Source organism: Alnus glutinosa, chromosome 1 (genome assembly GCF_958979055.1).
Source record: "Alnus glutinosa chromosome 1, dhAlnGlut1.1, whole genome shotgun sequence".
Lineage (NCBI taxonomy): Eukaryota > Viridiplantae > Streptophyta > Magnoliopsida > Fagales > Betulaceae > Alnus > Alnus glutinosa.
In genome coordinates, this window is record NC_084886.1 from 24037565 (window position 1) to 24055447 (window position 17883).

Sequence of the window (17883 nt, forward strand, 5' to 3'; positions counted from 1 at the left end):
CAGCCAAAAAATTCCATGACTTCCAAATGAATATTTCATCCATTTGACACAATACCTGCTATATTTATTTATTTATTTTTATTAGTACGGTCTACCATATTAAAATACAGAATTTAAAACCATGTTTTCTAATGTATTAGATAATTTTATTTTATTTCTTTTTTTCTAATGTGAACACAAAAATGGATCTAAAGGCGCCCACACAATTTCAGTCTCAATATGTAGTTCCCAGCCACCATCCAGGAACAGCTTTGGCCAAACTCACTAAAACTGAGGATAGAGACAAGATTTTATTTGAATAGAAGTCGAAATTTAATATTTGTTCTTTGTCGTTTCTGCCGCTGTGTAGATGATTTAAGAAAGTGGATATTGATAGAAAGTGAAGCATAGACAGTGAAATCGTGCAGCAAATTTAGTTCCTCTTGGTGTTTGAATATGTTTGTGTCAAATGGTAAAGTAGCTGAAAAGATGTGTTATTTCCAAACAAAAGGCCCATCCAAATCATCGGGGATTATAATTCTCATGAAAAGTGCCACCTTTTCATTGCCAACCAATCAAGAACTACCAAAGCTGACTGGTGAAATAAGTCGTATTTTAATTAATGCTTCCAAGTTCTGCTACTATAGTCAAAATTCTCTTTCTTTGTTTATGAGGCTGCTTGGATCGGCTGTGTCGGGAAAAAATAAAAATAAAAATAAAAAACCTATGTATGACTGACCCTGAACGATTTTGCATGGCTGACTACAATACCTATGAGCTGTTCTGGTATTAGCTCCTAAACACAGTTGCTTTTCCTGTGTTTTTTTGTTTTGTGTTTTGTGTTTTTTTGTCAAATTAATCATAGTGGAGATGGTGATTTCTCTTTCGGCATCTTTTCACATACCAAGTGGCGTGTTGTTTAAGGCCCATGCCAATCATCACCTTGAGGCTTGTGAGCATAACAAAGGTCATCGCAGACAAGAGGATAATCCAAAAAAGCCTCCATGGGAGAGGATTAAATGGAAGATGAGCAGCATAGACTGGAGTCAGCACCCGGATAACCTAAAACCAAATTAATCAAAAACAAGAAGATTAACGAAACAATAACAACAATAATAAGGTAAAACTATATCTTCTAATCCATGAAACATAGGTTGGTTCAATTTGATTCCTAGATTGTTTTTTTTCTAAAAAAAAAAAACGATCAGTTTTGTCCCCGAAAATTTTAAAATGTTCAGTGAAGTAATCCTTCCTTCCAAATTGATGAAAATGCCATCACAGAACTGATAATGTGACAATCGCTAAGACGGGCAAATGTCATCCATTTTTATGACCGTTTCATTAATCCACTGAACGAAAGGATTAAAATGCTCAAAATCAATTTTTCAAGGACAAAAATGAGAAATTTTCAAAATCAAGGAATCACATTGGAGCCCTGCCACCTACATTTCAATAACCAAGATTATAGTTTATCCTAATTCACACTTAACACGTCCAACCTAAGAAGCAGAAAAATGAACTGTAAGAACAAGAAAGCCCAATATTGGCCTCCTGAATTTCCCAACGAAACGAAAAGAGCAGTCCTCTACATTGTTTTTCAGCATAAGGCTAGCACATAGTGATGAATTCTGCACTTTTCCATATAACTTCACTATGATCACATCCTGAATCATGGGATCAAGTGTGCAACACATACTTTTGAACCTTCACATATGTAGTAGCATTTTCCTAATGGAAAATAGGGTGCCACCTTCAAGAGAAGGAGACAACATAGCACTTCAAAGACTCTCTTCCCTAAACATATATAAAGTATCAGCTCTATAGATAGTCCAAAACTCTTTGAGCACCTGACCAAAATCCGCACCCATAACATAACCTAAAAGAAAATCATATTTTTTCCCCCACAATCTACCACCCTTATATCACCTACCCTCATGCACTTCAATCAGTGCAACTTATACCCCTATTTTGATGTTTCAGTGTCAGTTTGACCCATCCATCCGGACCAAAAAACATCAGAAATGACTAAATACCCTTAACATGTTTATTTGACATTTGTTTACATGAAAAAATTAGTCTATCTGTTATGAAAAGAATCGATATAAGGGCCTATTGAGAATGGGATTTCTAAGGGGCTTTTTTTATTTTTTTTATTTTTTTTTTCTTCCCATTATGGACTCCTTCCAAATAGAGGGGCAATCATTTCACATATTTTCCCCTTTAACTTAATAGCTGATTTGGAGGGGAGGGACAAACTGATACCAAGACTTCAAAATTGAGCTCGAGTTGCACTGAGTTGAAGTTTATGATAAATGACATAGGAGTGGTAAGTTATGGGAGGAAAGTATCATTTACCCTACTTTAAAACATGAAGCACCAAGTGAACAGTATGTATTAATTTATGCTTACCACACAAGCTGGTGCCAGGGGAACAAAAGTGAGATTTTTCTTTGCACCCTCAGTTTGTATATTCAAAGTCTAGCATGAAGAATAAAGTAAAAAAGTCAGATTCCATAGAAAAATTTTAGTACATTCGGTTCATTGTTGCAATGATCCTCAACATAAAGGTCAAGGATTGAGATTCATTCAATATTAAACTTGTTAGGAGATATTGGCATTCTTCTGCACACACGCGCATGAACAAATTCACATAGATAAATTCACCAGATCAAGTTTTAAAGCACCACCATTCTTTAGAGAAGCCATGATAGTTTCAGATAGTTGCAAATCACTAATACTCTAACATGACTCCGACTCTTCCCATCAGCATAAACAATTTCACATATTCTCATAATGTTGGGACTCTTCCTCGACAATTTTCTAACATTGTCAGACATGAATTCAGCCTGTGGTGAATCCATCGGCATATGTTATATCTGTTGCTTTTGACAATTAAACACTACTCATACTGAGGGGAAAATCCACCTTCAATAAAAAATTTAGTTGAACACTTCAATATCTGGGCTATTTCTAAAATACAATGAAGTAAAACATAGCAAAGGTTTTTATGAACAGGAATGTAATAGATATAGCAGAGGCATTTGAATGTCCTTTGAGCTTATTTTTCATATAATATCACATAAATCAATTCAACTTAATGTCCGAAATATGTATGTACTTACATAAATAAGTGGACATACAAACACAAATACATGGGCAAGGGGCCGGCACAATTGCCCCTGCCTATCATTCCTCTCTAAACATAAACACGTACACTCTTTGTGCACTCAGTTTTTGGTTTAGGCAAAATGAGCTCAGTATAAAAAGCATGTTTCTAGAATTTAAATTCATTCTTTAAGAAATATTTGAGTACGACAAAACTAGACCTAAGGCTTGTTTAGTAACGTGTTTGGAAAGTCTTTTCTATTTTTAAACACAAAAAAAAAAAATCTTTTTGAAAAAAGTTACCAAACGAAACAATTTCCAAACAACAAAACACAAAATACTTTTCAATCAACAAATCACAGATATTTTTTAGAAAACTTTACTAGAAATATTTTGAGAAAGCACATGCTAATTTTTTTCATAAGTAATTTAATCTTATTAAAAAATGCAGAAGGTTGCAACTCAAGTATATAGGAAGTATACAAAAGAAACACCCAATTAGGGAGAAGAAGATCACATCCAAAAATTCTAGAATATTAGAAAAGTGAGAAATGTTGTAAGCAATTATCCAAACATAAAGAGATTTGAACATAGTAACTTTATACTCTATCACCGTTCTTTTATAATCTTCAAAGTTTTGAGCATTGCATTCTTTCCAAATATACCACATTATGCACAATGGAAAAATCCTCCAAACTTTTATTGTATACTTTCTTTCGTGCCTGCAAGGGGAAATTATTGCAGTGGCTTCTAGTCTTACCTCTTCAAACAAGCCAACAACTCTACCACCCACTGGGGTATGACTCACTCTATTCCGAAAAGACAATTAATACCCACAAGTCTCTAAGCACTTCGCAATAGATCAAAAGATGATCAATGGTTTCTACGCTCTTCTTATACATATAACACCATTTCAGCACTATGGCGTGCCTTGTTATTTATAAAATAAAAAGATAAAAAATAGAGAGTTGGCCGCATGGCCAGCCTCTTTGTTGGGGGTGGCTCGCGGCTACCCCTCTCTATTTTTTTTTTTTTTTTTTTAAAAGTAAGAAATCAATCTCCACATCCAAAAAAAAAAGCACTTGTTTTCGCAAAATAAACATATTTAATGTTTGTTTATTTTAAAACACTAAATACTAAAAAGTTTACCAAAAAATTTTCTTTTGTGGACCCCACAAATACTTCTTTTCAAATATGGACCTCATCAAAAACACTTCTCAACTTCTATCACATCAAAAACTCTTTTCAAATCAAAACACACACACAAAAAAAAAAAAAAAAAACTTTTCAAAACACTTTACCAAATATACCCCGACATGTCAACCATCTAGGTCATCCATATCATCAAGCTATAGCAAGCAATAGCAGTGATACCAATGTGTATAGAAGAGTTTTAACATTTTGGTGACAATTTCACCTTATCACTCTAAAAACAAAAGACCTGAGAACCTTCTTCTTCCATGCTAAGGATAGGAGCCCAAATCCATAAATCTCATACCCAAGTGTTTACAAACCATGGGGAAGTATTTTCTCATGATGTTAATTGACAATTCTTTTTATTAAAGCAACCAACTAGGGGGATGGTCCACAAGCACATGCCAACTAAAAATTTATATTCAATCAAATTAGGTCATTAATTTTATCTCATTTTAAACATTTGAAGTATTAAATTCAATATATTTTTGGAGGGGATGATGGTATCCATGGATGGCATACGAATATCTACTAGAATGATAACTGGTTAACTTGTAGCTGAGAGAGAGAGAGAGAGAGCTCATTCACACATCAGGTGGAAATATACCTGCTTACATAGGTCTTCAAGGAATTCAGAGTATGCAATAGGCTTTATGTCATTGAATTTGCCAATGAATGAATGTTTTATGATATCAATAGCCATTTCACAGATGTAAACCATGAGAGCATTCTGCCATATCCAAATAAAATAAATTAGCAAGAAGAAAATTGTTCAAATCAGCTATCTCCAACCAAGAATGGCATACTAACAAATTTTCAAGTCGACTTACAAAAACAAAACTTTCAAGCCAGGGACCTTCAGCCTCCAGAATATTTTGAGCTAAAACGAATAACATAAATGCTGAAATGTGAAATCTCTCTACAGAATCTGGTTGGGACAATGGGCAAAATAAAAAAATAAAAAAAATTAAACCACAGAATCAGATCAGTAGTGAATAAACATCAAAATGGGAATAGCATTCCCATTAACCTATAGGTCACAGTGCAACAGCAATGATTGAAATCAAATGAGCATATATTAAATTTCAGACAAGGAGCACAATATGCAATTACATTTGCTTCTTTCCATGCAGAAGGCAACTAAGATTAAACTTAGAATTGTCACCATAATGTTAAAGAAAAAATGTGAGATCTTATGCCTAAACTTTGAAGTTTAATACAGTGATCAGATATAGTTTTTTGGCTCATATCGAAATAAATATATTCATGTCATGCTCACACATTGAAACAAGATATAAAAGTCGTATGCTAATATAAAAGATATCCTACAGCAAACGTTACTCTTTGAACTTTACATTATGGCTAATAGGAACAAGCACTATGTGACCCAATAGATGAAGGAATTCAGAAACACTTGCCATGCAGGAAACAAACATGTATAGCTGAATTTAAAAACCTCAATCAAATGAGAACCATAATCACTCCAGATATTACATAGCATCCCTCATGCTTCCAAATTGAATTGACAGCAGTGATCGAAGGAAATTTAATGGATGTCAGCCACTACACAATTATATAATGGTTTTCACTTCACTTTGAACACAATAAAATTTTTCATGGGTAGACTAAGTTAAAAGGCACTGGTTACGACCTAAACTCAAAGCTGCAAAAACATAGCAAGGCCAACAGTGCGTGTTACTGAACAAAAATGATAAAAGATAAAGTTTCTACATTGAAAAGTTCCCCCAACTCTTTAAAATTGTCTCCATACTCCAAGGCCCCTAACTGTTTGTACCTAGACAAATTATCTAAATGTGGTAGCAGAAACCATATATACATACACAAATGACATCCGGTTCCATAATTTGTTATGCTATAAGTTTCCTACAATCAGGTTAACTCTCTTCGATTTTCTGTATTCAGCTAGGGCATGTATTGGAGCAGATGATAAAATGTATTAGTTGAGTAGTGATGGTATTCTTTTGTGTTCATAAGTATTATGAGCCTTGAAGGGGGTGATTAGTTCAGATTTTCCTTTGGAAGCTATTGTCATGTGAAGGCACCTTGTAAAGTAGCTTTCTCTGTTGATAATCTCATAAAGAGAAGGAAGATTATTGTGGACTGGTATTGTATGAGTAAGATTGAGAAGACCATAGATCATTTGTTGCTACAGATTTTTAGTCCTTCAATTTCGTGGTATTTGGTGTGAGATGGGTTATGTCTAAGTCACTGCTTGCACCGCTTCAATGTTGGCAAAAGAGACTTCATTCATACAGGAACAAAGTTTGGAATGTGGTGCCATAATGTTCATATGAACTATATGACAGGAAAGAAATAGGCAGACATTTTGAGAGGCAGGATCTTTCTATTGATATGATCAAGTCTGCTTTTTGTCCAATCCCTGTTTTCCTGGATGTCGTTAGATAGAGATTTTCCACAGACCTTGACTGGATCTTTCTGATTCATTGTATTCGTGACTGTTATTTTTTTTTTTGATAAGTAATTTAAAATTCAATAAAAAGCGCAGAGGGGCGCAACCCTAATACACGGGAAGTATACAAGAGAGCCCCTAAACAGGAGGAACAACTAATAAATTAAGAAAGTCTACAAAAGTAGAAACACCTAGGTGGCAAAGATGGGGAGCTATCCATAGATATAGCGTGTTAAGAAGACGCTTCCTTAAAACTACCATTACAGTCTCGACATCTTCAAAAAGCCTCGCATTCCGCTCCCTCCAAATGCTCCACAAAACACAGTGAGGAACTAAACGCCAAACATTTTTTGCTAGGCCATGCCCTCGAAAAGCACCCCAAGTAGTCAACAAACCCATCACCGATTGTGGCATGACCCATTCAACTCCAAATAAAGAAAACATAAAACTCCAAAGCTCACGGGCGGTGTCGCAATGAAGTAACAGATGATCAATAAACTCCCCCTTCTTTTTACACATACAACACCACTCAATAACCACAATATTCCTCTTTCGTAGAATGTCATGAGTCAAAATTTTTCCTAAAGCTGCAGTCCATACAAAGAATGCCACCCTTGTCGGAGCCTTAGCACACCATATCTTCTTCCACGGGAATGATGGACCTTCTTTCCGACTAAGTGCTTCATAATATGACCTCACTTCAAAATAGCTCCTTGTAGAGAGGTTCCAAACTAACTTGTCACCCTCTCCTTGTCGAATCGGAGTGGAGTACAACCGCTCGAAGAAAGAGAGCACCATCTCCAACTCCCAGTCCTGTAATTGCCGCGTAAAGAGAACATTCCAATGAATATTGCCATTATGAACAGCCATATTATCTACCACCATAGCCGCTTTGTTCCTCACAAGACTATACAGAACTGGAAAACAAAGCTTCAAAGAAATCTCCCCGCACCACCGATCATGCCAGAAACTGATATATGATCCATCCCCTAAGATATTTAGTATATAGCCTGTATACCTAAGATACCCCCTCTGATATTTGATAAACAAAATTATCTTTACTTATCAAAAACTACGAGAAGAACGAAGTAAATGGAGGCATGTTAACAAAGAGAGCCAATTGTCCCCAAGAGGTAATTCAATCGGCTGGGGACCACGCTTCATGAAGCGGAGGTCACTAGTTCGAATCTCCTCTTGTGTGGACATGTCAAAAAAAAAAAAAAAAAAACAAAACAAAGAGAGCCAATTTTATCTTCTTAAGTCAGCAGGCATCTAATGCATGGATAAGATCATAAGATCCAACTGAGCATATTGTTTTCCATACTTGCTCATTTTCAAACACACAAAGAGAACAAAATTATAAGTCATTTTAGATAGACTGATAGAAAGTTACGAGGAGGCTAACTCACCAAAGTATACCAAACTATGAATGTTATCCTTACTAAAACGCTTAAACACATTGCTTTTTATCTCAGCAAAGTTATTGGACACCAACAAAGCAAGCAAGGCATTGTTGTGAGCAACAATAACGGTTGACAAAGTAATTGCCTGAGCTAATAAGATGAAAGAATGAACAAGTATGAATAGTCAAGGAACCAAATGGGAAGATAAATAGCACAGCAGGAACTAAAATCTCCATAGCAGATAAAAGAAATAATCATTGTCAAACTAAGGATATTTGAAGCAGCTGTGGCTAAAGCTTGGTCAAAAATGAATCTCCACAACCAGAATCTCATGCTTTCTGGTGGACAACTTGCTAGCCCTTCCGCCGAGTTAAACAAAGTTTGCAATACATCTCCATTAAAATTTTGGCATAGTTTATCAAATATCTGTAAAACAGTGCAAGGATCAGTTCTATGTAAACTTTAGCCAAGCACTAAGACAGTATATGCAGCCAAAATAGTACAAGTTAAAGAAAAGATATTAGAGCAGCATCAGTTCTTGTTCATTGATATATAATGCAAAAAAATACACACAAAACAAGAAAAAAAAAATCAACAATAAAGAAGTCTCAATTTGTTTCATAATTTGAGCAGGTGAGAGCAATTGCTGCTCCACTAAATTATTCAGTTTACAGACATAGTTTGAGATTATGCATATAACATTTCTTTCTGTTTTGCCAATGAGCTCTTGTTAAACGACACTTCCTCCCTTGATAAGAATGGAATGGAGGGATTCAAAACTCATTGGATGCAAGTGTAATTTACTAATAGGGGGAAAAAAAAAAAGGCATTTCTTTCTGTTTCTGAATCCGAAATTTTATTATGTTCTTTGTTGTTCTTTATACATGCTTGTTTATGCAAATTTTCATATCTGATAGAGTATTTCCATTGTCATTTTTTGAGGTAAGTGAAGATTTCCATCATCATGCAAATATTAACATGGTGAATTTACAAGAGATACAAATATTCATCTTCCATCCAAGCAGCTGCTGAGAATATAACAAGTTTCTAAGAATAAAAATCCAACATCCCATACTCATAAATTCTATTTACTCACCTCTAGTACATTGTACACCACATATAATTTTATTGTTCCTTGACCACGGATCATGTGATATATTAAGCTGATGTCTGAGGCAACAAAAGTGAAGGAAAAAAAAATTAATATTACAAACATAAGAATTAGTGAGATATTAATTAGCACAAGAATATAATAGAAGTAACTGGTGCTCTATATCCTTACAAAACCTGTTCGCTGTAAAAGAGTGACTCCACAAGCTATTATAAGAAAACAGCCAAAATCAGACAGTTCTGCTGCAGACCGCATCTTGAACTGCCTGCCAAAAGCATGGTTAGGTTATTTCATAAACATCACAAGTTATTCAACAATGTATGCCAAAATGGGTAGAAATATATCTACATTCTTAGTTGTTTGGTAATGGCCCTATATTTTCCATTTCCAATCTCAGCAAATACCGATTAGAAAGCATAAAGGGGCGCAATCCAAATATACAGGAAGTATACAATAGAGCCCCCCAATTAAGGAGAAGAAGAACATGAATCCATATATTCTAAAACAGAAGAAAAACAATAATTGTTGTAAGCCACCACGCAAACATAGAGAAATTTGATAATAGCTTTTAACTCTAAAACCGATTTCTCACAATCTTTAAAGTTCCGAGCATTATGCCCTCTCCAAATACACCACATTAAGCACAAAGGAGACAACCTCCAAATTTCTAAATTGCAGCAACTTCCAAACTGACCTCTCCAGCTAGCCAACAACTCCACCACCCTTTGAGGCATGACCCATTCCAATCCAAAAAGATGGTAAATAGATACCGACAAAGCTCTAGCCACTTCATAGTGAAGAAGAAGATGATCTACGGTCTCCCCATTCCTCTTGCACATGTTGCACCAACAAAACAAAGAACACCACTTTCAAATGAGCCTTTTTTCTCCAAATGCTCTTCCAAAGAAATGGAGGACCAGTCAAGGTGGGGAAGGGGGCAAAGGGCATGATAAAAAGATCTAACCTCAAATATCTACCTTTTCGAAGGAATCCAATAGATCTTATCCTTGAAACCTCATCTCAACCTGAAAGAGTACAAAAGAATAAAGAACGAAGTGACCAACTCCACCTCAATCACACACTAGTTTGGTAAAAAAGCAATATTCCATCTAAGAGTATCATCAGAAAATTGCACATAATCTAGCACCAAAGCCTCTTTACAACGAGCAATACTAATAACTCCAAAAAAACTACCTTCAAAGTCTAGTCCCACACCATAGATCGTGCCAAAACCTGATGTTGGACCCATCTCCCACCTTATGTTTGACAAGTCTAGAGAAATCCCCTACCACGTCCTAATGTTTTTCCATACCCCAACCCTGAATGACCCAACAACCTCTTTGGAACAACACCTTCCTCACATGCTCTCATATTTAACTTCCACCGCCGATCCCTACAAAGCCTTCCTCTCCATGGCAAAACGCCATAATTAGTTCCCTCTGCAAGAGAGCTCGATTAAATAGAATCATGGTTAGATCCCCCCACCCCACCTTTCAAACAACCTATGGAAAATAGCGCACAAATCTTAGACCAAATGACTAGATAGAATTTAAATTTGTCACCGACTTCACCCCATAAAACCCATTGATGTTTCTTAATACGGTTAGCAACAGCGAGGATGGGGAAAAAGAACAGGTAGTAAATAGGCAAATTGGAAAGAGTGCTTTTAATCAATGTCAACCTACCACCATTAGACAGATAAAGCCTCTTCCAATTCGCCAAATGACGTTCCATTTCTCAATAATACCATCCCATATCTATTGAGCCTTATACGAAGCCCCCAACAAAGAACCCAAATACTTAATTTTCTTTATAAGTAATTTAAAGGACCCAAATACTTCATAGGCAAAAAGGACACCCAACAGTCAAGGATACAAGCCAAGCCATCAAAATCTCCCACCAGCCAACAGGGACTATTTGATTTAGAGAAGTTAATCTTTATCTTTAAACCCGAGACAACTTCAAAACAAAAGTAGAGACAACACAGATGATAGGGATGATCTAGATCTGCCACACTAAAGATCAAAGTACCGTCCGCAAATTAAAGTTGAGACACGAGGAGCTCATCATTATTCGTCGACCCCATTGACAAACCTCATTAGAGCCCCCTCCCTATTCACAATGGTGGACAACAACGTACTCAAAGCCTCCATGGCAACAACAAACAACAAAGGGGATCAATGATACCCTGTCTCAGGCCACGACAATTATTAAAGAAATCGGCGGGACATCCATTGGTCAAAACAAAGAAGTGCCCCATATAAATACAATAAGCTATCTATTCGCACCATTTCTCTCCAAAACCACATCTCCTCAACAAATACAACAAGAAACCCTAAAAACATGTTCATACACCTTCTATGAGTCCAACTTGCAGAGCACACCGGGACTCTTGGATCTAATACAACTATTAAGGCATTCATTGGCAACAAGGACTAAATCTAAGATTTGACTCCCCCCTAATGAAAGCATTCTGAGACCTGAAAATAACCTAATCCAACACAATTTTTATCCTGTTAGCTAGGACTTTAGAGATGATTTTATACACGTACCCACGAGACTAATGGGTTGGAAATCCTTAAATTTGCAGCCCCAACTTTCTTGGGAAATGAGGGAAATAAAGTAGCGTTCAGGAACTTACCCCGAGCATGAAACTCATGAAAAATATTCATGGTATCTTCTTTCAGAACCTCCCAACACGTCTAGAAGAAAACAAAAAAAAAAACCTTCAAGGCCCGAGGCCTTATCACCATGTAGAGCTTTCACCACCACAAAGACCTCACTCTCTCAAAAGTACTTTCCATCCACATAACCTACTCAACACTAATAGATCTAAAAGGAAACCGTCCAATTTTATCCGCCAACTAAATTGTTTTGAATAAAGGCAAGTGTAAAACCGCACAATATGCTCCCTAATTTTTGAAGAATCAAAAGAAATGGAGCCATTAAAAACTATTGAATCAACGGTGTTCTTTCTTCTGTTCGAATTAGCCACCCAATGGAAAATTTTTGTATTCTTATCTCCCTCTCTCAACTAAAGAGCCCTTGATTTTTGTCCCTAGCTCACTTCTTCGTAAAGAATAGTCTTTTCCAAGTCACCAATGATTTCAGCCTTTCCCAACCTTTCAACATCAAAAAAGGATCTTTCCTCTACAATAACATCAAGATCTCGAAGTTCATCCATAAGAACCTTTTTCCGCTTCACAACATTTCCAAATACCTCTTCATTCCATTTTTTTCAAGTCAATTTTAAACGCTTTCAATTTACATGCCGAAATAAAACTAAGGGAGCCTTGAAAGATGTAAGGCATCCAACACTTATTCACCTTTTTCACAAAGCCCTCAAATTTTAGACATATTCTTGAACTTAAAATATCAAGTGCCCCTACCAACAATGCCATAGCCAAGCAAAATAGGAAAGTGATCCAAAAGAATTCTGGGGAGCCTCCTCTAAACGATATCTAGGAACTAGGGTTCCCAATCATGAGAGAGAAGAAACCTATCAATCCTAAACCATGAAGAAGTATCACAATTATTAGACCACGCGAAGTTCTCGCCTACCAAAGGGATATCCTCCATTAGACACTAATCAAGAATAAATTCAAAAAAATCCAACAACGATGGGGGAATGACGGGTGTTGTTAGATCTCTCACTTGGGTAACATATGATATTGAAATTGTCCTCAATACACCATGGTAAACCCCACCAACTAATCAACCTAGCTAGTTCATCCCAAAGCATTTTCCTGTCAATGTCGACACATTAGGACCATAAACACCCGCAAAAGCCCACTCAAAATAATCTTCGACACTTCTAAAAGAACAAGAAACCGAAAATGCCCCCACGCATTCCTCATTTTTTTTCCACCACCCTCATATCCACATTAACAAAATTCTGCCAAAAGCCCCTCTTGAACCCAAATAACACCAATCCACATGTTGACAACATCATAAACTGCACACAACAACCCTAGATACAAACTCCAAGTTAGGTTATTGTAAACAAACTATGTTTACCTTCCAATCTCTTAAGAAGATTTGTAACCCTCATCCTTTTATCCCTCTCATTCAACCCTCACATTCCAGGATATAATCTTAGGCTTCGGTAAGAACACATTGGTCCCCTTCCATTACCTTTACCTCTATTAGAATGACCTCCCTTAAAGTCATAGTTGATGGAACAAGCTAATATCTTTAGTTCACGCTGCCTTCTGTTCTCTGACTTAGAAAGAGAGTTAGGAGAATTAGCCGGACCATTCTAATGACGACTTGTTCCAATAGCAATGAACAAAGCCATTAGCTCATGCTCAAAACCCTTACATGACAGCCCCATAATGTGACAAAAACTCTTCACTTTCTGAACCACCCAGAGCATATCTGGCTCGTCAACAACAGCAAGGGGGGGAATAAATTAAAGACTCACTGTCCCTAGGCTCATCCCCAAAATAAAGCATTGATTCCAAAGAAGAAGGCCCTTCATCCCCATAACTGCTAAAGAAGCTTATTCCAAAGCCATTTCCTTCTGAAAGGGTTGCCCGCACACACTCTAGCTCCTATCCCACGCTACTACTCTCACCCAAGCTATTCACTAGTAGAGAAAAGATAGCCTCAAAATTTAATCCATTAAAGGAACCCCCATCCCTTCCATGATGTCGAAAGCTCACTCCAAGACCTCAAGAACACCCATTGACCTCTACCGCATAAAAGCAAAGAGCACAGCCACCTCCTCCTTGATGATGCATGTCTGCTTGAACACAAATTTCCAGAGGCTCATCCACCAGTGCCCTAAACTCCAAAATTCCGACTCCAAGGTCACTGTTGGTGGGATCTAAACTAATGACAGTCTCCGACGAGAGACGGCAACAAAGGGTGACACCACAGAAAAAGGGCCACCTACAGGGCTCTTAGAACCTACGCCACCTGAATCTCCAACACTCCCCTCCCAATCTCCTCCAAGGTTGGCGGCATTGGTTGTAGGAGGTGGTGAAGATGTCAGAAAGCCTATGTGCTGAGCAAATGGTTGACCCAAAACCGCTACTACATCCAAGCCCACAAGTCCACCCTACCCCAGATCTAATTCTCCACTTAACAATAGATTTGAGCCGGGGCTGAGAGCTTGAACCACGGGCTCTAACTCACTCCCTATCAGAATGGGCCAACCAAGAAGGTGGGACTGCATTACTCGCAGCTAGGCCTGTAGATATTTGGATCGGGCTTTAGATCCAAAAAGCATGTGAACTGAGAAGAAAGAGGTGTAAAGCTTGCTCCTGCACATGAGCCCAAAGAAGAGGCCCCACGCCCAAGCTCTTGGATCAACCCTTACCAAAAGCTCTGGGCTAAACAACACAACTCGGGCTTGATCCTGTGACACACGCCCCTTCGGGCTAGACCACTATAGATGGGCCTGGAATATTCGGACCCAAGGCATCAGACTGATTGGAAGGGGCCCTCACACAGCCTACTCCCCTCCCAAACCCACGAAAGCCTAGCACCATCTCGAGCCTCTCAATACAACGTTCAATTTCTACTTTGAGAAGGAGCAACATGTCTCTGATTGCACAAAGGTCCAAATTATCAAATAAAACGTCTCGAGGTGCATCAGACCTGGCAAAGTTGGCACGAAACCTGGAATACCCTAACACCAACCCAGGCGACCCCTAATCCACCAATCTGAAATATTTGCACTGCCCTTGCACGCTGTAAGAATTACCGGAGATTGCTCCGACCTTTCCAGAACCTCCACATACGTCCTTTTCCCGACAACCTCTGTTAGGGCCTTCTCCTTTGTTGTCGTTGTGCTACCACCCACTTCACTCAAAGGAAGACCATCGAGAGGCTTACGAGAAGGCATAACTTTGAAACCATCGCCGAAGGACAATTGGAAGGAGAGTGTCTTCTACAACTTGAGAGTGCAGCTTCTCCAGCCCTTCCCTTTACATCCTTTTGATATGATAATGAAGGCTCTCCGCCTCCTCCATATTCCATAAGAGCCAAATACTGACCATGGCAATTGATATGTCTTTGAGCAATAAAAGCTCTACTCCCCAACTCTGGAGGATTTCACGAATTCCTACCTCCCCTCCCCATATAACAAAGCCTCCAAGTACCAACAGCCACCCCACACTAACCTTACCCAAAAGAACTTCTTGAGAAAAACCCCTTCTCCTTTCAACTGTTTGTAACACAGAAGACCCCTCAACTGCCAAAAGCTTGAATACCTTAGCTTTGTCAAAGAAACTACTCGAATAACACATATTAGAACACCCTAACAGGAGAACTATGATAAAACTGTTGCAGGAATGACCAACACACGGGTTACGAGTGCCAGGGCGTGCCTACACGTGCCGTCAAGAGAGAGAGAGGTAATAGAAAAGAAAAGAACTACTCAATTTTTTCCTGGACTCCTAAATGACTCACACCCTTTCAATCGCAATTCAAAAATCATATGCTGTAAGATTGGCCAATAACCGAAAATGCAATTTACATTCATATCAAATGCTTTATTGCATGAAAATAACAATTCAAAAAAGATAACTAACCTTGTACATAGAAGCCTCCATAAGGTCATCACAATCCTTGTTGGCATGACAGTTAACAGTGATAGAAATGAATCGAAGCAGACAAAGAAGCCAACATCTATAAGCTGTCAAAATTTCGTCACATTTGAGAATCTCTATCACAAGAATTATGCATAACCTAGTTAAACTGCTTGACGAGAATTCTGATAATTTCCCTCCTTCAAAACTGCAAATGCATTTTGATACCCTTTTGTTTTACATTGACAATGACAAACATGTTAAACATACCAACGCATTAAGTTCAAGTTTTCTTCAAGTTCACGAATGCAGAGCAAAGAAATTACCAATTCACATCTCCAAGGCAGGCGGAAGATAGTATCGTAAACTCTCTCTCGTTCTTTCTCATTACCCAGAGTTGTGGTGCTCCGTAATGAATTGCCATTGTGCATTTCTTCCATGAAGTACTTGAATGGCGATTTCTCCACCGAAAACCCAACTGATAGCAAGAAACACCTCCAAAAATAAAAAGAACGAATGTAGGAAAGCAATTAACTAGTCATGAATAATGCAATGAGCAAGGATCGATTCGACTCACGATTGGGATCTTCGGCCATGAGCCGCTTCCAATCCAAGGACTCCGCAGTCTCTAACGTGTTGGGGACCACGTTCCCATTCGGCTCGCCCCGTTGCATCGCGGCCGAGCTCACCTCGACGCCCTTTTCACTCTCATTGTCCTCAATGCACGATGCCGCTGCGTCATCGCCGGTCCCGGTCACAGTCCTCTGCCTCAACTCCCCGAAATTGAACCCCTCGCCGCGCACCTTCTGGACCTCCGGCTCCGTCACCTCGGTCACCGTACACACGCTCCCTCCGCTCTCCTCCGCTACCCTAATCTCCTCGTACACAACGCTATAGCTCATGCACTTCGATTCCAATTCATTCGTACAATTCGTGCAGTCTCTCTCTCCACTTCCGAAGATCGAAAACGCGTCGCTGTTTCCGGCAAACGTGTTTGTGTTTTCAGAGTGATTGAAAACGGATTCGGGATCGACGGTTCGCTCGGCAATCGGATCCTCGGTAATGGCGGACTCGATCGTTTTCTTTCTCTTGGAGGCTTTTTTGTGTCTCCGTTTCTTGCATTTCGGCTTCTCAGTGGTTTTGGATTCAGCGACGTGGCTTTGGATGGGATCTGAGTCTGAGCGGTAGACCAGGGATTCGTCATCTACGAGCGAACTGCTTTGGCTGAGAATCTCGAACGAGAGCTTTCTGCCGTCGGATCTCGACGCCATGGCTGAGCCACCACCCCCAAAAAGAAATTAAAATTAAAAGGAGAAAAAGAGGACTGAGAGGATTTTGGGAAACATACATGGAAATGGAAGCGTTTCCGGATTTTTTGGCTTGCGAGTTGGGACAATGAATTGGCGCAAGAATATTCTACTTCGTTCTTACGCTTATTGGAGTCCACCGGACTTCACTCCATTTGATTTGATTATAGGCCGCGGATATTTAACGATATTCTTTCTTCTTCCTTTCATTTCTTTTCTTTTCTTTTTTCTTTTTTTCTTTTTTATTTTTTTTAAGAGAAATAGTTTTTAGGTACAAATATCACATATCACGAGTTTGTTTTGAAAGTAATTGTGTTTTGAAATTTTTTGTGTTGTGTAGTAAAAAATGTTGTTGTAATGTAAAATTTTAGAATATTTTATGAAAAAATGAAAAAAAAAATTTGTTTATCGTAGATTTTTTTTTGGAATTTGATTCTTATACAACACCAATACAACAACTGTACAACAACCCCTCACATGAGGGTGGGCCTTAGTATGTGGGACCTACCCTCATGTGAGGGATTGTTGTACAGTTGTTGTATTGGTGTTGTAAATCTAACATTTTCTTTTTTTTTTTAATAGTAATAAAATATGACATAAAAAGTATAAAAAAATTAAAATATTTTTATTTTTGAAAAGTGAAAAAAAATAGAGGAAGAATTAAAATGGTTTGCCAAAAATATAACATATTTCTAATAAATTCCAAAATCAACTTAGAGCATTTACATTGGTTTACGTAAAATCACTTTTGGCTACAATAGGTAACAAAATGAGTAAAACCTCCCTCCATCTGATGATCTATCCTAAATCTAAAATG

The 17883-nt window shown here is 38.0% G+C and overlaps 1 protein-coding gene across 2 annotated transcripts; it reads right to left on the reverse strand.

Moving 5' to 3' along the window:
- Positions 1 to 571: 571 nt before the first annotated feature.
- Positions 572 to 17211, reverse strand: LOC133877663 (protein POLLEN DEFECTIVE IN GUIDANCE 1). Of its 2 annotated transcripts, XM_062316058.1 has the most exons (12): positions 17108 to 17211; positions 16337 to 17032; positions 16086 to 16237; positions 15763 to 15866; positions 9400 to 9488; positions 9209 to 9282; positions 8388 to 8538; positions 8119 to 8286; positions 5109 to 5206; positions 4886 to 5008; positions 2389 to 2457; positions 572 to 1041 (listed from the first exon to the last, which is right to left on the reverse strand). In XM_062316058.1, exons 2-12 carry the CDS (start codon positions 17028 to 17030, stop codon positions 835 to 837), a joined length of 1929 nt encoding a protein of 642 aa, XP_062172042.1. In that variant the 5' UTR covers positions 17031 to 17032; positions 17108 to 17211; the 3' UTR covers positions 572 to 834. The 2 variants fall into 2 exon arrangements, with proteins under 2 accessions (XP_062172042.1, XP_062172039.1); XM_062316055.1 differs by having other exon boundaries at positions 16337 to 17210.
- Between the last annotated feature and the right edge of the window lie 672 nt (positions 17212 to 17883).

What these genes read in the sequence shown, in the direction of transcription:
- LOC133877663 (XM_062316058.1), bottom strand. Translation starts at nt 17,030, where the DNA reads ATGGCGTCGAGATCCGACGGCAGAAAGCTCTCGTTCGAGATTCTCAGC. An exon ending in TGGTGTACAATGTACTAGAG is followed by an intron (nt 8,539 to 9,208) that starts GTGAGTAAATAG and finishes ACTGTTTTACAG; the next exon opens with ATATTTGATAAACTATGCCA. An exon ending in CCCTGGCACCAGCTTGTGTG is followed by an intron (nt 1,042 to 2,388) that starts GTAAGCATAAAT and finishes ATTTGGTTTTAG; the next exon opens with GTTATCCGGGTGCTGACTCC.